The following is a 20,805-nucleotide window of genomic DNA, read 5'->3' as shown; positions in this document are numbered from 1 at the left end:
TCAACAAATATGCTGCCTAAACTTTTAACTGGCATTGACCTAACTTCCACCTCGGACAGAGAATTTCTTTTTAAATCCAGTTTTACATAATTCACAACTAAACTTGGATTGGTTTGCCCCTGAACTTGTCCCAAGAATCTTGCACCGCTCTTTCAACAACCCTTTCAAACAATCAATGAGTTGCAAATCTAGAAACCAATCTCGATTACCTCCAAAGAAAACTTTCAAACGCGCACCCTCATGAATGCGAGTAGTATTATGTGCAATGAGCGTGCGCTATGACTATCTACAGCATGACTTGAACAACCAGGCTTGGTTTTGGATTTATAATAACTAAATTTGTTGTTACTTCAATTGTCAAATATTGGTTGTTTCTATTTACTTCAAGCTGGTATTTGATCAATCTGTGCGCGTAATCGCGGTTCTCTCTTCATAGCTTGAGGTCTGACTGCTTCTTTCTCTAGGTCGGCTTCTCCAGAGATAACGGGTCTCACCCTGAGGAAAGAAAATGCGGACAATGATGGAGAGTATTTCTTTAGACTTGAACAAAGAACAGGAGACGACCCTGAAACAAAATGCAGGAAGTGGTCCGACTGGCAAGACGAATATCTAAAAAAAGATATATCGAAAGCTGATGACTTTATCCCAGATTGTCCCTGTTCAATCTTCCAAGTTATTTTTTCTCCCACTTACTATCTAATTTTCTCCACTGAACCAGACAGCGTTTGTTTCGTTAGCATTTTCGTCTTCTCGTTCACCGCGGAAACAGGTAGCAACAGTTCCGTACAGGGATTTATCTTTCGAAAGTGTTGCTATTCGAATTTCTTCTTTGGTGCGCTTCTTACGGGAAGTGATGATCCCGGAAGTTTAGAAGTTTTCTATACAGACAAGCCTGAAGATTTACTGGATGATGCCGAAGCGAAACAGGCATGCTGCTTCGACTCTTTCAACTGTGATTTGTACGACAATGTACGCCCCTCAGATGATTGTGAACGTTTCTTTATTCCCCGAAGACGTAAGTCACTAGTTTCGTTGACAGGAAAAGATATATTGTGTATATTTAATCAAACAATAAGGTTATGAGAATACAGGAAACGACCATCCACCCAATAAGCTCTTGATTGTTGAACAAATTCTCCTTGTCGGTACCTTAGGAAATGTATAGGAAACAATATGGAGAATTTGCGTGCTGATTTTAGGGTGTAAAGGGCAAAGTTTCCTGGTTTTTCAAGACAAGCACAAAATGTCACACAATCCGAAATGGTCACAGAAACCTCTTTCGGTCCATTTACCAGAGGTGTGACTGTATTTACAAAAGTTCATAAAGCAACGATTTTTTTTCATCAAGTTAACAAACCTGCCTTCTCTTTCTAGGTTGGTTTTGGGGAGATCCACACTTTAAAACACTCGACGATAAGGACTACACGTTCAACGGTGTTGGGGAATACACCATGGTTGATGGCAAAAACGGTACGTTTAAGCTTCAAGCAAGAACAGTACTGGCCCCTGGAAATCGTAGTATAGCTACGGTGTTCTCTGCTGGAGCTGCTCAAGAAAATGGAGGCAGTAAAGTCGAAGTTAGAGTCAAAAGTGGAGGTGAGATTTTTGCAATTCACATCGATTAATCATTTTAATCATTGACAATTTGACCTGGAAATCGCATATATCCTTAACAGCAAATAAATTATCCAAATCTATAGGTATTATTCATAAATCTAGGTTTTTTCTCTCTACTCACTCCCTTCGTACTTTATACAATTCTATGATCCTTCCATATTTGTATTATTGCAATTTAGCTTGGGCTGGTACCTATAAGTCAAACCTTCAAAGAATTGTAACCTTACAGAAACGTGCGTTAAGAATAGTAAGCAATTCTACATACATTGCCCATACTGGCCCTATTTTAAAGGAACTTAAACTCTTAAAATTTCATGATATCCATTCGTTTCAATTAGGTACTTTTATGTTTTCATTCGAGAACTCTACACTCCCTTCCAAATTCAATAACTTTTTTTTACTGAATAGTCAAATCCACAATTATAATACTAGGAATGCTCAGTCCTTCCGTTTGCCACTGTGCAGAACGAACACCAGGAAGTTTTCAATTTACTTTCAAGGTCCAAACTTTTATAATTCGTTAAATTCTGACATAACTAGTTCTCCCTCCTCCGCTTCTTTTAAAAGAAAGCTTAAGGAATTTCTTCTCTCTAAGTATTAGCTTCTGTAAGGCAGTAATTCTTAACTAACTTACTTAATATGTGCGTGCGTGTGTGTGTGTGTGTACGTGTGCGCGGTCAAAGTTAATTACCATAAGTCCATATTGTAATTCTAATATAAGATTAGTTATTTTAAGTGAGAAAACCTGACTTGTTATAAGCCTCGTGGTTTCTTTCAGGTTTTCTCGCCATTTATTTTCTGTCATCAATTTTCTTCATTTTTAACTCGTGAATTGCGCGCATGCGCAAGAGCGAGTTATAGGTACGATGTGGGGAATAGCATTCGCTCGCTCGCTCGCTCGCTCGCTCGCTCGCTCGCTCGATTGGTCGATTCCTGTAAACTTTTTTTAGATTTTAGGCTTTTGAGTACATTTGATAGTTTTTGGCGAGCAATAAACAGACGAAATGGCGACCTTTGTTGCTAAGAATAGTGGTGGGGTGAAAAAGAAGCCAATGATAATCTTAAAAGAGTTTTTTTTTCGTTTTAGTTTCAACAAGCGGCGCCAGCGACTGGCAAGCATTCAAGGATTCACACTGAAATAACAACAACCTTCGGTTTTCATAAAATTGTAATTTACAATCCTTGAACTTGAAAACAATCCGAAGATTCATTGAAAATATCACTTACTGCGAAGCGCTCGGAGTTTACAGATGTTCAAAAGCTTTTTCTGTTATAGCGTGAGATTGAGGACAAAATTGATCATTACGTTTCGTCGCATGTGTTTTTCCTGTGTGAAGCAACAAAAGATGCCGGCGACTGACTAAATAACAAGTTAACACGAAAATCAAATAACACTTAGACAAACAATTTTAGCTACCGATTTTCAGTGAATTTTTAAAGAACAAATTTCTTGTAAGTTTCAAGACAATTTGAAGATTCAACATATATACAACGTACTAAAATGCGAAAATTACACACCACAAAATTGATAAATAGGCCTGAAATGAAATTCTATCTTGTTATTGATTATACGTTGCCTAGCACGTGACGTAAATCTACCCAGGCGGAGATCTAAAATGACGGAAAGCACACTCCGACATCCGTCAGAAGGAGGTCATCTCGGGTAGATTTCCGATTACGAAATCCGAGCTCGCCCGATGTTGTCTTCGTGATGAAGGCCCTATTTAGCATATTAGACCCGCAAAACAGAGTAGAAACGAACACGTGCTTCGTTTTCGCTCATGACTTCGTATTAGCCTTAAGATATTTGCATTTTTTTTCCGTTGCTTACCTATATTACAGACACCAATAAATTTTTGCGATGCCTCCTTTTCACGGATGGCCGATTACAACTACAACATAGTAACACCTCCACGAAATCTATCAAAAGGAGGATGTTACAACACCAGAGGTCATCTCGGGTAGATATCTTATGACGAAATCCGAGCTCGCCCGATGTTTTCATGAAGGCCCTATTTCGCATTTTAGAGCCGCAAATTAGAGTAGAAAGGAACACTTACTTCGTTTTCGCTCATGACTTTGTATTAGCGTTAAGATATTTGCATTTTTTTCCGTTGCTAACCTATATGACAGATTCCACAAAATACATTTGACGCCTACTTTTCACGGATGGCCGATCACAACTACAACGTAATGACATCTTCACGAAATCTGTCAAAAGGAGATTTTAAAACACCGGAAATTTTCTGGATTTCTGATGAAATAAATTTAACGCAGTTACGATATATTGTTATTTCTAATATGGTAATTGATAAAAAAAATTGTACATTACCTCGATTGGACGGAGATTAAGTTTGAATATAATAAAGCAGGCGATATTACTTTTGTCGACAAGGATAATCCGTGATTTGTCTCACCTATTATATTTTCTCTATCTGCGTTGTGCCATGATCATCATTGAAAATATTCTACGATAATATTTTTTACAATATTTAGATGAGGATTTTCAATTCTAAACGCAAGAGCGTACTTAGGGAAAGATCTATAAGAAACAGTTTCTCATGAATACATTTGAAAAATTCTTTTAGCTGACTTCTACATAGATAAAAAATTACTACACATATATATTTCACTTCGACGATTATCTTAATAAACAATTAATGGGAAGTTCTGAGAATCAGTTTTTAATACTACATGTTAAATTAATGGTTATTTTTCTCTTCCTGCTTAAGGGCTCTTTCGCAGTTTGGACAACGCCAGTTTGCACTTGAATCTTCCAAAATAATTGTTGAAATGCATTTCCTGTGAAAAAACTCCTTGCAGCTACAAAATTTCACACAACGAGAAGGAGACTTCGAGTCTGACTCTTCCCTCGGCATTCTACACTCGCACATTACCGAGACCTCTTGAACAAAAAGTGGCCTCCTGTCTCGACACTCGGGTACTTTAGAGAGGGGAAAGAGGTCGAATGATCCACTCTCCAGGCTCTTTAAAAGATGTTGTCTTATCAGCTTCCTGTCAAATGTCAGATTAGAAGGATTGAGGCCATGTAGTAGCGAAACCAGAAAAGCAATAGCATAAACTCCACAGTCATCGGAATTGTTCTGGTGTTGCACATTTGGTACAATGACCTTAAAACTGGTTCCTTCGTCGTATATAATTGATGCAATCTGTTTCTGCACGAGGGCTGCAATTCTTCCCGAAAACAGGCTGTCGTACAGATAAACTACAGAAGGAGTGTAGCATCCTACAGTAGATACCAACACCCAATGATGGCTGCCAGTATTCAGGATTTATGAAAATTGGCCTTTTTGAACAGAAAAATTAAAAATAGGCCCCAAAGTTGTATTTTCCAATCCTCTTGCGTGAGGGAACTGTTCCCTCAGAACAGACTGAGTGGTCGGTGAGCCAGTCTCCAGTTGAAGTGGTGCTAATGTCCTGTTCCGAGAGATGGAATTTACCGGCCTTTGAGGCGCTTCTGTGAGAGGTCTTTACAAATTCTACTTCACCATCTTTTTTATTTTGCTGGGCCAGGTTTGTGTTCGTTGTCGCGTTTACTGTAAGGATGATGCATGTGTTTGCAGTGCTGGTCGTGCTCGAGGTTGTGTTAATGGAGGAGATGGTGTTTGCGTTTGCGGTGTTGGTGATGCATGTGGTCGTGTTTGGTGTGTAAGGGGTGCTTGCCTTTACAGTTTGATTGGCGTTTGAATTTTTTTATGGGTTTATGTTTATTTGAGCCTCAGCGCTTGAGTTGGCATTCTTGATGTGTGCGAGTTTCGGCTGTTTGGCAGGCTGGCGTTCTATATCGTTTAAGCTGACGTTATACCCCCTTTTCATGTTGTTTCCTCTTTCCCCTACACGTCCAGTGAAAGGATTTTTCTTCTGAGATACTGGCAGCCTTTTATAGTCTACTTTCTTTTTTTTCATCCTGCGCGAATTCTTTTTCATAGTAGACTTCAGGAGAGACCTCACCTTTCAGACAACTTTCTCTCAAACAATGAACTCACTTCTTGACAAGTTAATTTACGTGCCATCATAGAATTGGAAATTTTGTTCAGAAAGCGAAATTATCGATTGGAATACGGCCGAACGCTGAATACGAATTGAGTGAGCAAACAGATACTTTGATATCTCGCATGATGACAAATTTCCCGCCTTTGCTAGTTTGGACCATTCAATTGTCTGGGAGTCAATCGACCGTATCATTTATCTTTCCTCTCCATTTCCGGTGTTTTAAAATCCTCCTTTTGACAGATTTCGTGGAGGTGTTACTATGTTGTAGTTGTAATCGGTCATCCGTGAAAAGGAGGCATCGCAAAAATTTTGTGGAGTCTGTAATGAAGGTAAGCAACAACAAAAAAAGCACTATCTTACGCCTAATACGAAGTCATGAGCGAAAACGAAGCACGTGTAGGGCCTTCATCACGAAGACAACATCGGGCGAGCTCGGATTTCGTAATCGGAAATCTACCCGAGATGACCTCCTTCTGACGGATGTCGGAGTGTGCTTTCCTAAAAGGCCCTATTTAGCATATTAGACCCGCAAAACAGAGTAGAAACGAACACGTGCTTCGTTTTCGCTCATGACTTCGTATTAGCCTTAAGATATTTGCATTTTTTTTCCGTTGCTTACCTATATTACAGACACCAATAAATTTTTGCGATGCCTCCTTTTCACGGATGGCCGATTACAACTACAACATAGTAACACCTCCACGAAATCTATCAAAAGGAGGATGTTACAACACCAGAGGTCATGACGGTGGCAGGCTTGGCTTAGTTATATCACTCAAAACTCGTTCCCGTTTGTCTCATTTGATAAAGAGGGAATCGTTAATGTTTTCATTAAGACAGTATTGCCTTGACTTTCTAATATTTACAACGAAAGACAGTAAATTTCACTTTTCACCCACATTTACTTCCAACCTTTTCTTTTGAACCAGAAACAAAAATGATAGACGTTTAAAACACATTACATCATCCACCTTGTTAAATGTAATAGCATGATCATTTCAATTGTAATGCCTTCTTGTCCCAACGTTACTTTGTTTCTTTGCTACATTAGCGAACACTGAACTACTGCTCGTACTCTAGATGACAATCAACCACAAAATTCCCTAAACCAGATAACATTAAACATAATTTCAAAAATCATGTGTCAATTCACGAGTTTGCTCACAGAGCACTTTGATTTTTTTTCCATGTGTAAATGTCGTATATGGCAAATAAATATTGTATTGTATTGTAGTTATCTTTGCTTAAAAAGTTGAAATGAATCCAGTAAAAGACAGGATACTAAATATCTCATGTACGCCAGATTCTCTCAGAAGCCTATTTTAAGATTATATCGTTTGTACATGTTTTGCTCTCCACGTGCAGGTGGATTGGAGATGTATATCAACGGTACACTGTACGACAAGCTCGATAGTCTGACAAACATCAGCGAGGAGATCGGAGGAAACCTGAGAGCGGCTAAAAAAAATTCTGACTGCGTTGAGGTGACTTTCAAGAGTGGATCAGGCGTTGAATTCTGTGAGGCCAAGGGGATGATGTCATTTGTGGTGACCTTGAGTAACGAGTTCTTCAACAACACAAAAGGGCTTCTTGGAACTTACAATAACAAGCCAGATGACGATTTCACTTTGCCGGATGGGACTGTTTTGGGTTCAAACATCAACTCCTCTACTATTCATTATGATTTCGGTTTGAAGTGTGAGTATTGGTTTTCCACATAAATGGAAGAATCAGACACTTGAAAAGGGATAACCGAAAAGATGGGTCTGTGGATCTCAAATGGAAGCTTTTTAACAAAAATGAGTAGGGAGACAATAGGGCACTGGGCTTGTACTCTATTAGACCCACCCTTCCAGTCTCTGAATTGTTTCTCAGTTGCCCCGAGTTCCACTCCTTGGTTGCACTTCGTATATAGCCGACTGGTCTGCCTCCTGCCAGCGGGGATATTTAAACAATACCAAATCTTTTCTTTCTCGAAATTAAAAAAGCAACGAAGAAATGAGTTAGACTATCAACGAAACAAGTCTTCGTATTAGCATAAATGTGCGATTTCTTCTCGTTGACGCTTTCAAGTCCAATTTAGTCATCATTTTATCAGCACACCAAACATTCATATCATAGAAATATTATAATTTAATTACTCTTTAATTTATTAGGGCAAATAACAGCCAATGAGTCTTTGTTCACTTACGGTCCTAATGAAGGCGTTTACACTTTTGCCGATGCAAGCTTCAAGCCCATGTTTGTCGAGGCCATCAAGTGGGCTGACAATGCCACTGAGCAGGCAGCTAAGGCTGCTTGTGGAGGTGACGTGGTGTGTCTCTTCGATGCTGCTTCTACGAATGATGTTTCCATAGGAACCAACAGCAAAGAAGTAAACGTGAAGTTAGTAGAGGAGAACAAGAAACTTGGTAAGCTACGGAATCTTATGACATTTCATTCAGGATAACTGGCTGGGTTCGCAAAAAATATACCCTTGAGATTTACCTTTACGGTTAATATCGCAGATACGTTTTCTCTACGATATTCCTTTTTCATAACTGCAACGCCATAGGTTCTTACGAAGTTTTAGGCCTGTTTAAAAGTGAGTGTTTGACGTACTGAGAACGAAGTAGCCAATAGTCTCCATGTATGTCTGGTAATCACTAGGCTACATCTCGGTTCTGATCCGTATGCATATTTGTTTAGCTGGTCATAACAGGAGTTCCACTTTCTCGTCATAGCAAAAGCATGAAAGATAATCCCAAACATATAAACCACTTGAGTAATAAATAAGGAAAACAGCTTAGTGCTCCAGTAATAGGGTCAAACGTGGTCGTTCTTCAGTGGATTCTTCCAAACACTTAGATAAGGATTTTAAGAAAAAGCACGTACAGAAAAGGTTGGATAGAATTTGAAATTATAGTCTTAAATTTAACTTAAATGTTATCATTCTACAGCAAACTTCCCACCAAAATTTACTTACGTTCCATCAGTCATCGAAGCCACAGTTGGGGAAGTCCTGTGGGTCAACGTCACAGCTGAAGATAACAACTCCTTTGCGTTTAACGTCATCAAAAAGCCACAAGGAGCGACTTTTACCACAGTGAACGAAACTCTACTCAAGTTTACTTGGAATGTAACTTCTAAAGAAAAGGTAAACCTACTCTTATTCCTATCATAACTTAACCCCTTTAACTCGCATGAGTGACCAAGACAGAATTTCTCCTTACAATATCAATACAATATCAATTAGACAGGTGATGAGAATAAAGAAAAATAAAAGTTTGAGGATTTTCTATTTGATCCAGTACCAAAGTCTCAGAACTAGTATCATAAGAATTGTATAGCGAACAGTAAGGAGAAATACTAATGAGATATTGGGCGTTAAAGGGCTAACACATTGATGTGGTGTTATCCTTCAGGTCAAATTCACGTTCATGGCAACAGACGAATTCAACGCCTCCGTAAGCTTCACACCCACTATCAAAATGTGCGCCTGCGAAAATAATGGCCAGTGCGTCAAACCAGCGCAAGGAGACAAGTTAAATAATGACAGTAAATTCATAATCCAAGGTTGCACATGTAAACCGGGATACACCGGCAGGTTCTGTGAGAATGACATTGATGCTTGCAAAGTGAACGGAAACCCTTGCTTCAAGGGCGTCAACTGTACCGATAAACCGGCGCCGGCTAACTTAACAGGTTATACCTGTGGAGACTGTCCAACTGGGTATTCCGGTAACGGCATCAAATGTGCTGGTAAGAAAATATGTAGGCTTTATTTTTAAATTTTTGCAAAGTCCAAATCATCCTGCGGTAGAATTTGATCTTTGTTTTCTATGTTCCACGCAATTAACAAATGTTTTACTTCTCTCTGTTCTATTTTGGATTCACAATGAATTGTGCTGGTAAGAAAATATGTAGGCTTTATTTTTAAATTTTTGCAAAGTCCAAATCATCCTGCGGTAGAATTTGATCTTTGTTTTCTATGTTCCACGCAATTAACAAATGTTTTACTTCTCTCTGTTCTATTTTGGATTCACAATGAATTGTTCGCTATTCCATAACATTTAATGAGTGTAGCAAGATGGAGTATTTATTTTAATGATGAATTTCACTATGATTCGCCATGATTCTATGCTGATGCGATTCCAAAGAGTCTATGGCAAAATAACCCCTATCAAAGACTACGAATTCTCCAATAATTGTGTTTCAGAGCCAATTATTTCAAGCTTCTTCATAGAGTTTTTCGGTTTTTTTTTTCGTATGTAGACATCGACGAATGCAAAAACAACTCGATTAACCAATGTGAACAGGAATGTGTCAATAACCCTGGTTCATATAGTTGCAAATGCAAATCTGGCTTCGAGTTAAACAGCAACGGCTTCGCCTGCGATGGTAAGTTGAACGGAGATTGAAAAACCCGGAGGTAAACCTTTAAGTAAAAAGTAATCATTTCAAGCAAACAAATAGTACAAGCTCTGTGAAGCGATAACGCCTAGTCACTCAATTTTCAGCTTTCTTTATCACAGTATAATTGCTGGGAGGAAAAAAATATGGCGCGTATTTTTATTCTAAGAAGTTGAAGAGCTGACTGAAATAACTAATCGTGCGTCGCTTATTCACGATAACTTACAAGATCAACAAACATGTTACAGTGTTACTCACCGATTTTGAATTCATTTCAACGCGACGTTTTCTCAGACAAGGAGCTCGATAATTTTCGCAATCTGGTTTCTTGCTGAACATATTTGTTATGACTCATTTATTTCCTCAGACATCAACGAATGTGAGCCCGTTAATGATTGCATGCACCAATGCAACAACACGGCAGGAAGCTACAAATGTTACTGCAATGAGTTCTTTGAGGTTGACCCGGGAGACCTTAAAGCCTGCAAACGTAAGTTGAATTGTAACGCGCTTTATTAGTCCTATATACATGATTGTTCTGGAATGAAATTTTTTCCTCAAAACTTCCAAGTCATTTTTACTTGTAACAAAAGCTCACCTTAAGGTTGATAATAATTAGAAACCTATGGAGATCTAATTATTAGGGTTACACTAATAAAGTTGTTACTTTTCCCACAAAAATGAACATGAAATAATCCTACATACTGCTCAAGACATGAAAATAGCATTTACACAAGATTAAACAGACTGAATCCTTTCCATCTTTTGCTCCAGCAACCAATCCTTGCAATAACAGCGATTGCCAAATCTGTTTTATAAAGAAAGACAACACACAAGCTTGTGACTGCAAAGCGGGATTTAAATTAGCTAGTGACGGCAAAACATGTGAAGGTAAGTTAAATAACAAATTGCATCTTTAGAGCACTTACATTTCAAATTTTACACCAACAACCAATATTTTAGTTTTGGATGCCTCGATTAGGGGCCACTGATTAAACAATTGCTTAATGGGTCTTCGTATCCGTAACGTCCATTGAAGGAAAACGCCTATCAAAAGGATACTTGGCAAGGTCTTACTTATAGATGCTAAATTGCAATTATAGGACGATGAAAATTGTCCTGAAGATGAAGGCCGAGAAACAACAAAAGATTAGCGTTTCAAGAAGGTAAATGCCCAAAATGGGAAGAAAGAGCGAACAAATTGGAACGGTATACTTAAGGAAGTGGAAGACTAATCGTGAACTCAAAGGAAACAACGATAAAAATTTTCGTTTTAATTTTGAGATGTACACATACCACGCCCGACGAGGCCCATTGAAGCAAGGTTGCTTTTGGACAGTTACATCGTGCGTGGAATATACATAAAAAAAACCATCCAACCCTTTGTTACTTTGTCGTAGATATTGACGAATGCAAGATCGACGGTATCAGGTGCACACAGAAGTGTGAGAATAAAGATGGTGGATACGATTGCAAGTGTTATCCGGGATATCAGCTCGACGCAGATGGCTTTACCTGTTCTGGTAATAAGTCTTAAACTAGTCTTGTTCAGAATTGCTACAGGCTAAATAGTATCAAACTAGTCCGTATCGACCTCATTCTAACGGCAATCCATTTTCCCTTTCAAGAAACACCACATGGTTCACGACTTAGAATTGGTTACTTTTAGATCCTTCTTGCAGAGCGGGAATGGCGCAGTGCTGAGAGCGCTCGTCTCCTACCGCTGTGGACCGAATTCGATTCCCCGGTTGAGTTTGTTTTTGGTTTGTTGTTTGTTCTCGTTCTTGCTCCGAGCGTTACTCTCCTCCTTTTTCTTCCCTCCACAAAAACCAACTTTAAAAAAATTTCAATTTGACCTGCAAACAGTGAACAAGAAGAGCTACCTCGTAAAATTTCAACTGCTAAGCTCCCATTCCCATCATTATCACCGGAAGTGATCCGGTGTTATGATTGGTATTTCTCTGCTATCTTCTCATGTAAAATCTTGTTTAATTTTCCAAAACAGAAATTGTTGTCTGGTTTATGCAAAACATCATAGATGCTCGTGCATGCATGAATGCAAAGCCAAATTTAAAATAAAATAACATGTTCGAATGACGACACGTTTTTAACACGTTCTGTTTGGAAGTCGATTTGTACTTTACAAACCATCATGTCTGCCGTTTCCAATTTGAGTCCTTTGACTTAAGCGCAAAAAGTAATATTTTGTCTTGAGGAACTTTATCGACTATAAACAAAACATGAACTTGATTTTTTTTCTTTCAGATATCAATGAATGCTTAAACTCATCATTATTCAGTTGTCCTGGCAAATCGCGTATCTGCGAAAATATCCCGGGTAATTACACATGCAAGTGCCAGAGCGGACTGTTCTACATAAACAATACGTGCACAGGTGAGAAGCGACACCAGAATTATTCGTTACATGTGGTAACGAATAACCTCTTAACCGTCGTGAAGAGAAGTCAAGGTCTTACATTGTGAGAAATCGCTTAACTGATTTTCGTGGGATACTCGCCCTGAGCAATGGATGAAAATCATTGTCAATCGATGCCTGCCATGTCGGCATGAGTTAAATTCAGCAGATTTTGTTGATCATTACTATTTTTAATTGGTTTAAGTGGCTCATTATTTTCCAGTTGCTTCGATCGATTATTATTACAACGATAAGAAATTTAACACAATAAAATCTAATCGAGCACAGAGAAAAAAACCAACAGAGAAATATAAAAACCACCAGTATTGAATAAAAGGGTCAAAAATTCAAACAACCCCACAAAGGCTCTGAGACTCGCAAACTGTTATTCTCTTACAACACTTAACCTTGATCTGCTTGGTGATTTAGCCCTCAAACCAGGAGAAAAACCGCCGGAGCCGACAGTCCCAACGCCAAAGGAAGCATCTGAAAAAGAAAAAGAGAATGCGATTGAAATTACGCTACAAAATATGGAAAAGAAACAGGTAAACAACAGTGCTAGGACGTTTTCATTTTAACCTTCCTATCTGAGATACAAACGACAGACCTTTGCGGTGTTCATCTCCCATTTTTGAGGGCTATTTAGAAGTGACAGGATAATACTAAAACCATGTTGTTGTTTCCGTTTTTTTTTCTGATAATTGAGTTTCTGTGGAGGACGCAAAGATGTGATCAGGGGACTTTTCTTGAGATTTCCCTTTGCCAATTTATGTAATCTTCAAAACTATACTCCAAACCACCTAATTTAATAGTACTTGCTGTACCAATAAGATTGTGTAGAGTTGCTGTCTTTCGTAGCCGTTCTTTCTGATGGCAATATGAGAATAACTTTACCTACTTATTTGTCGCCTTTTTATATGTAGTAGGATGGTACTGAATGGTTTTACATTAAGGTGTCATATCGAACTGCCTCTGGTGTATATTACTCTGTCCACCTCATGTGCTTGTTGTGTTTCTATTCGCAATTTACAGTACAGCGCATCAGTGGATGAAAAGTTCAGAACAACATGCGCTAAATCAGCCGACACTTTCTGCCAAAAAGATAAAGCAGCATGTGGGATAACAAGCAAAAGGAGAAGGTACTTGTCTTAAAAATGTGTTAAAGAAATAGGAAGAAATTTTTCCAGTGTATTAGAAGCAAAGTACCTATTAGGCTCCATATTGTGCCCATGCTTAACAAGGCAGTTAAGCGCTTTTTCCGCCGAATGATCATTGTATAATATACGAAAGACGCTTATCCATTCTCCACTGTGTTGAAGATTAGTACTTATTTTTACCAATTTCCTTAACTTTCTCGCAGGCGATCTGCAGCTTTAATTACCAAAGATAATGTTCATTTACTACCAGGCTTCCCGAAAGAGGAAGGCAACTCCTTGAGGATTGCGTTCTACATCTTACTACCGTTATACCTTACGAGTGGTGGCGTCATTCCGGTGAATGCCCTCGAAACTGTGATAAAAAACAACAAGGCAGAACTGGAGCGAGTGCTTGGAGTTCCAATATCTGAAATCAAGTCTGCTATCGCGCTCACAACCCCAAGTTCACCCACGACCACATCCAATATGACCACTGCACCTCTAAACATAACAACTCGATCAGTTACCATCGCCACCACGGAGAAGACAAATGACGACTGGAAGTGGATCGTTATCGGAGTCTGTGTCGGAGTTTTGGTCCTTGTTCTAATTGCTGTCATCGTCTTCTGTGTGTAAGTTCATTCATAAGATAACTGAGATGCTACGAGTTCCCTGATTGGTCAAAAACCAATGATTCACTGCACTGGTAAAGCCATAGTTATTTTATAACTATAGGTTAAATTTCACTAGTGTTCTCTTAACACCCCACGTGGGTAATTACGCTGTTATACCAATACAAAGTGCGGTTTATTGCTTTTAAAAATAAAAATACTGTTGATGAAAAGGCATCAGTACACGAATTTTGGGTGCATAGCCCTCTAAACGTAGGTAATTGCTAATAATTGATAATCAATGATTGCAGAAAAACGCCTTTCACGAGACTGAAAACATCTTAGTAAATTTACACAAAATCAAAAGTACGGTAGGGACGGGAGATCTCTACGAAACTACCAAGGAAGACCATCTCGGTTTTTAATAAAATTGTAAATAAGATGTAAATATGCGGCTTCCCAAGTCAGACTCATTTCATGAGAAATTTAGTCGGCTTTTTCCTTCTTTTTTAATGAAGAGAAGCTTGTCGAACCAGCGATCGATATTGAGGGGAAAATTCCAAACCGTGGTAGACTATTGTAAACTGTGTAAGATAAGTAAATTGACTGTTCATTTGTCATGACTGTAAATTTGACCAGTTCTGGTCAAATCCATATTAATGATTTTCCCGTCAGGAGCTTTGTCTTCCTTTTATGTTATCACCCTGTACTCCAGATATTTTACGCTGGTTTAATGATTCTAATGAAAGCTCCACGCATGCTTTATCCTGCTGTGTAGTATTGAATCCAGCTCATGCACAAATCTTCCTTCATTTCTCTTCAGGAAAAAGAAAAAGCATACAGCAAAAATAAGCAGTAGCCACCAAGCTTTAAATGCATCAGACGAAAATTACAACCGAGGGGCTGACAATCACGGACACGAAATGACGGTCTATCACGGAGAGCAGCCAGTAGTATGAACCACACGAGTCTAACCCACAAACTCTTGCAGTTACCACAAACACTGTTTGTGGTGACTGCAAATGGACTTTCAGGATCGACAGATTTACAAAAGCACTTATAAAAATGAGCACAAAACATGTGGGACGTCGATTTGGAGAAACTTAAAACTTAAAAAGTTTATCGAGCCTTTGTGACTACTTCTAATACTCTGCGGTGTCCAGAGGGTTATTAACTGTTTTAAGTTGAAGTTTTGATTACATGGGCTGTTAAGCTAAGTATGGCGATCCTTCAGTATAGAAAAGCAACGATACACAATCGAAAAAAACTTAAAAAAGAAGACCTAATTATATATACCATGATTTCTGAACTAAGTCAAAATGCAAAATGAACTAAGTTACAACTTAACTTCATCCGGTATGAAGTACTATCAACCATTGTGAGAATGGTTACGAAGCTAATTGACCATTGAAAAATTGAAAGACAAGTGAATATTCTGCAAGATTTATGTTAACGACGTTAACTTCAGCTGGTAGAAAGCTCTTCAACCCCCAGTAGACTCATCACACCGAAATATCGTAAAATTCAGTTTCAAGGTATTTTGCAGTTCCAGCAACAACCACTCGAAAGATGCCTAAAGCACCATAAGCCACGCAGGAGGTTTTAGGCTCAAGTCCATACATTTTTCCGGTAAATAGCTGACTGGCTCATGTTTTGCCAGTCTGATTTTTCACAAGTCGCGTATATATCATGATGAAAAATTTGCCTGTGTGAGTAGTTTCATTTGTGTAACAAGTGTTTCCGTAAAGATGTTTAAGCACAAAGAACTAAAATTGTACTTACGCTTTCGACACAAAAATAAATCAATAAACTTGATTAAAGTTCCTCCTATGACTTTTGAGAAGCTAAATATCATAGAGTATGCGCTTTTAGGGGGCTTGGTTAAAGTTCGGCACAAACTGTGAAAATAGTGTCGCAAACATACACTCATACGTTCGACACCATACTAAAAAAAAGCAATCGTTGACTAACCCCCGCCCCCCTCTCCCTTACCCTGCCTCTCTGTGGTGCATTGCCTTCAATTTAGAACACTAATGCACACATTTGAAAGCGCTCAATCTTGCGCCAGATTGTACAAGATACTTATACATTTTTAAAAGAGCTCAAAAGTGCACTGAATGTTTTTCCTTTGTATTGCTAAAGAATCGTCTCCATTCTTAAAGGAGGGTCCCCGATAGGTTTTACGGGATCCGGGATTAGGCTTATCTGAAGCCCGGGATCCGGGAATTTGGAGAAAGAGGGGAGCGAGATGCGGGATGGTTATTATGAACGGGACTCGGGAATCGGCGATTTTAAGGGACAGGACCCGGGAAATAATCACCTTAACGAACCGAGAGCCGGGAAGTCCGTTGACGCGAATTTTAAGTCCAGAAAAGTCTAGCTTCCCACGCAGTCGTTTTCAGTCGTTTCACTTCTACCCACACAGCGCGAAAGTGAAACTCAATCCCCTAAAAACGACTACATGGGAGGATAAAAAAAAGCCGCACAAAGGTTGGCATTCTTATCGAAGCACGTGCCAGGTACACAACCTTTGCCTTTTGCTGTTTTTTTCTTTGCAACCCCTTGGTGATATCTGGAAATTCTTAGCCTTGCCCTGTCCTGTAATAGTGGCCTTTGATTTCTTGGTGACCGAATAATTTAATAATCGGTGCGAGAAAAATAGAGGCTGTCAGCTACTATCGAAAACGATGAGTCGGACTCGGACATAGTGGACGTAATACGTTGTGTGGCAGTCTTTTACGAGAAGGGGAAGAGCGGAAGTTGCTTTCTACGGAAAGAAAAATTTCGGGCTCAGCTTTCACAAAAGGTGGTCTCTTGAAAGGCTCTCAAGGAAACAGTTAGGTAAGTTACGTTTTTTGTAGTTACCATGTTAGAAAACCTATAGAAGAAACCCAAGAAGGGAACAAAGAGACCCGTCTTTGACTTTGGTTATAACATAACCGGACAGTGTTCGCGTCGGCAAAAGTCTCAAAGCATGTTTTGCTAATTGGTGCTGAAGGCTCGAAAGCGAGAGGGGCAATCTGGCAATTTTGAAAACTTTAAAAAACAAGGCTACTCTTGAAGTTAGGAAGTTTCTACCCCGAAATGACCCTAGACGTGGAGAATATTCACTCGGTTGTGCACCACAAAGATCCACTTTGCACAATGTTGAACTATCCGAGAAACTTTGGAAACGCTGCCAAGGAAGGCTTGAAGAGGACAACCCATTAGGCGGCGTATTATTTTACAAATCTGAAGTCTTGGTATGCTGTACCCGAACGAGCTGTGATCCTGTCAGCCATACCAGTAGTTCGACCGTTACCACCTGTACCGATGGCACCACAAGGCGTACAGAGGATAAGGGACTGGGCGCAAACACTTGGTGCTGCCGTGCGTCAGCGTTCTGTCAAACAGGAGACAACAATGGCAAGAGCTGGAACTCTCCCATCGTACCTATATCAGAGAGAGATTCAGCCAGGTGAACCGGTCAGCCTCGAACGCTCTGACCTCGAGGAGCAGCAAGAAAAAGACGAAGAGGAAGATGGGATGTTAGAGTACGATTCCCCGCGTAGTGATGAAGAATCGGCCCACGACGAGACCGCATGTGACGTTGGCGGGATTCCATCTTTGGAACGAGAGGCGAATTTTCTTTTCGGAAGAGTTTCTCGCTTCGGAAGAAGTATTCACTTCAACAGCAGAATTTTTTTGAGTTAATTTTTCTTTATTTTTCTTGTCATGGAACTATGGGATTGCCGTCACCTTTTGTTTTTTTTATGCTTTTGTTGACATTGTTATTCGTCTCTTTGATATTGACCTGTCTCTACTGATACGCTTTTCCGTGATCGAAGTTAAACAGAAGGAAGTCGTGACTGTGGCTAGTGTACGTTATTCGTGCAAAACTTCGAAAACTTCTAAAATGAACAGTAACATCTTTTTGGTGAAAAAAAAAACGGATCAATACTGATTGAGAAAATCATCACCCACCGAAAAGGCCCCTTTAATGACTGCCAATATATGAAAATCATTTATATGTGAACAGCAGTTGAAGAAATTACTATGAAAGCGATCCTCGCAGTTATGAATACAACTTAACTAGTCCTAAAAATAAGCCCTGAAAGAAAATCAGGCCCGTACGGGATTTGAGCCCATCACCTGTGTGATACCGGTGTAGCGCTCTACAAACTGAGCTAACAAGCCAACTGGGAACTGGTCGTGATGTTGGTTTAAAATAAACCCTCCAAGTGGTAAATAAATGACTGCAAATATATGAAAATCATATCAATGTGAATTGCGGTTGAAGAAACGAATATCAAAGCGATCCTCGCAGTAATGAATACCTCTTAACTGGTGGGCCCTTTTTTGGTATTGGACTAAGAAAAAAATTCATGAACGGGATCGGGATTCGCCTGTGTAAACCATCGGGATTACGGGATTGAAAGAAAATTTTAGTCGGGATCGCGGGATTGAAGAACCCTATTGGAGACCCCCTTAAGGACCATGATTATGTATTGATGTTTTTCCGCTTTCCACTTCCGTTCTCGGTTGTTTCCTGTTAAAATTCTCTCTGCCCCACGGGAGCTTTCAAACCTCTCTTGTTATGCCATATTTCTTTGATTTGGAGGTAGGTGTAAGCATGATTTGTAAAGCTACCTTCAATTGAATGTCGAGAGTAATCCGAGATTGCTTTGGTTTAACCCTTTACTCCCAAGATCTGATTGTTCAATCTCTCCTCTAGCTGCTACAAATTTCCTTATAAATTCGTTTTGAAAATTTGGTGTTAGATCAAAAGAACAACTTCAACCTGATAAGTTTAAGTAATCCCACTACCAGTTTGCTGGATAATGTGTGGATATTACAAGGAGAAATTACATGTTAATCACTTCTGAGAGTTATGGGGTTTAGTCAACTTTGCTCTGTGATTGGCGCAAAAAACTCGAAACTTCCATTAAAGCTATCAGATGCAAAACTAAAAACAATTGTGACTTGCAATTAGTCAGTTGGATTTTTTTTCCCGCGCTTCAAGCAGTTTCCTTGTCTTTACTTTGATTCCTGATTGGTTAACAATAATGCTAACCTTTGTTCTGATTTGCCTCTGGGATTACTTTGTTTTTTAATTTTTCGGCACTCGATTGAAAGTGCTTTAATAATGGCCCTTATCGCCAAGATTGACCAAATTCATACATTAAACATGCGTGGCAGCAACCACGTAATATTCGCCCTCAAGGACACACCATGAGATTAATATAGTTCTCATTTGCTACTGATAAACGTTTGGTACCAGTATGTAATCAAAAATGAGAAAAAAAATCAAATTTTGATGAAACCCCTTGTAGAAGATTTGTTAGATATGAAATGCTCATTTCTATAATGCTGTTTCCCTGAAAGATGCGGCTTCCTACCAACATTTTCTCAGTCATCAGACCAAAGCGATTTTGCGCGCCTTACACCATAGTACGTAATATTCCGATTTACGCCTCCAACTGCCCTTCAGATCATATTAGACCTCTTTTGTAGGGAAGGTTCAAGTTCAACCCCTTTGCCGCCATTTCAATACAACTTTTCCTGTTATGTTGGGATTTCTACACCAAAAACATCATAATACGCAACAAGATTCTTTTTTTTTCCTCCATTTCACTGAAAACCAAATCATAATTTATATTTTTAATAACCAACTCTGCGAATTTTAAGTATACCGTCTCTCTTACTTCCTACACTCCGATATTGAAACATTACTTTGCATATCTTCATATGATAACATAAGGTTATAATTGCTAAGCGTTCTTTTAAGTTTACTACACTTAATGTCAAATAAACTTCCTTTCATATAGAACACAGACAGAATTTCCTCAGTTTAAGAAGCAGAGTTGGAGACTTGTTTACGTTCGAAGTTACCGCAATGGAACCCAAACTTCCGCAAATACAACTGGAATGAATCATGTATAAGCTTTTTAAGGCATAGAGCACCTTTCCCATTCATTAAGAGACTTGGTGGGTGAGGAAGGAAGAGTTATTTCGCAGTTTGCAGACTTATGAAAAAACAAACATAACAATCAAGTAATTTGGCTAAAAAAAGTTGCTCAAAAGGGTTTCATCCAGATCCAGATGCAAACTCATACGAGAAGGCGCGAAACTTTAGACCCTTCAACATTTGAAATTATTCATATCATGGACTTCGATACATTAATCTTAAGTACAATGTCGATTGAAAGACACCTTTTTTGTTTTACTTTGTTTTGTTTTTTTCAAGGTTGATTTTCGTGAGAGCATGCATGTATCAGGTATTCACAAGGTAATCAAACCTTTTGGTAACGATTTTTGATGCGTATTTGAGTATTAAAGATGTTTCACAATATCGCTTTCGTTAAGTGTAAAAACACAAAGCGCCATTAAGATGTTGGCCCTTGGTTTGAAGCTTTATATCTAACGCCATATGCGCGCCAGAGTAGTATTGATTCCAACTGAGAAAGGTCTTGACCAAATCGTCTTGTCACAATAGAGAACGATTTCACGCGTTCCATTTCCTTTTTTTTCTGCACTCAGGAGAAAAATAGAACAATTTTTCACCAAAATTACGATTTTACCTACCTTTGTTTAAGGGTTATCTAGAATTTTCAGCAATGAATCATGTGACTAAAATTTAG

General features: G+C 38.9%; 1 protein-coding gene across 1 annotated transcript in view; it reads left to right on the top strand.

Moving 5' to 3' along the window:
- The window catches only part of LOC113672743 (uncharacterized), a 43,742-nt gene extending 27,733 nt beyond the window's left edge, over positions 1 to 16,009 (top strand). The window contains exons 37-51 of the mRNA XM_089213693.1: positions 465 to 1,015; positions 1,375 to 1,596; positions 6,997 to 7,329; positions 7,788 to 8,042; positions 8,571 to 8,767; positions 9,036 to 9,372; positions 9,886 to 10,011; positions 10,391 to 10,513; positions 10,798 to 10,914; positions 11,424 to 11,546; positions 12,289 to 12,417; positions 12,868 to 12,983; positions 13,471 to 13,577; positions 13,799 to 14,206; positions 15,009 to 16,009. Coding sequence (XP_089069819.1) covers positions 465 to 1,015; positions 1,375 to 1,596; positions 6,997 to 7,329; positions 7,788 to 8,042; positions 8,571 to 8,767; positions 9,036 to 9,372; positions 9,886 to 10,011; positions 10,391 to 10,513; positions 10,798 to 10,914; positions 11,424 to 11,546; positions 12,289 to 12,417; positions 12,868 to 12,983; positions 13,471 to 13,577; positions 13,799 to 14,206; positions 15,009 to 15,144 — 3,280 coding nt within the window. The 3' untranslated portion in view covers positions 15,145 to 16,009. The remainder of the gene's footprint in view (positions 1 to 464; positions 1,016 to 1,374; positions 1,597 to 6,996; positions 7,330 to 7,787; positions 8,043 to 8,570; positions 8,768 to 9,035; positions 9,373 to 9,885; positions 10,012 to 10,390; positions 10,514 to 10,797; positions 10,915 to 11,423; positions 11,547 to 12,288; positions 12,418 to 12,867; positions 12,984 to 13,470; positions 13,578 to 13,798; positions 14,207 to 15,008) is intronic.
- The last annotated feature ends 4,796 nt before the right edge of the window (positions 16,010 to 20,805 follow it).

Source organism: Pocillopora damicornis, chromosome 7 (assembly GCF_964200805.1).
Source record: "Pocillopora damicornis chromosome 7, jaPocDami1.2, whole genome shotgun sequence".
Lineage (NCBI taxonomy): Eukaryota > Metazoa > Cnidaria > Anthozoa > Scleractinia > Pocilloporidae > Pocillopora > Pocillopora damicornis.
The sequence above is the reverse complement of the archived record's forward strand: the minus strand, read 5'-3'. Positions and strand labels throughout refer to the sequence as shown.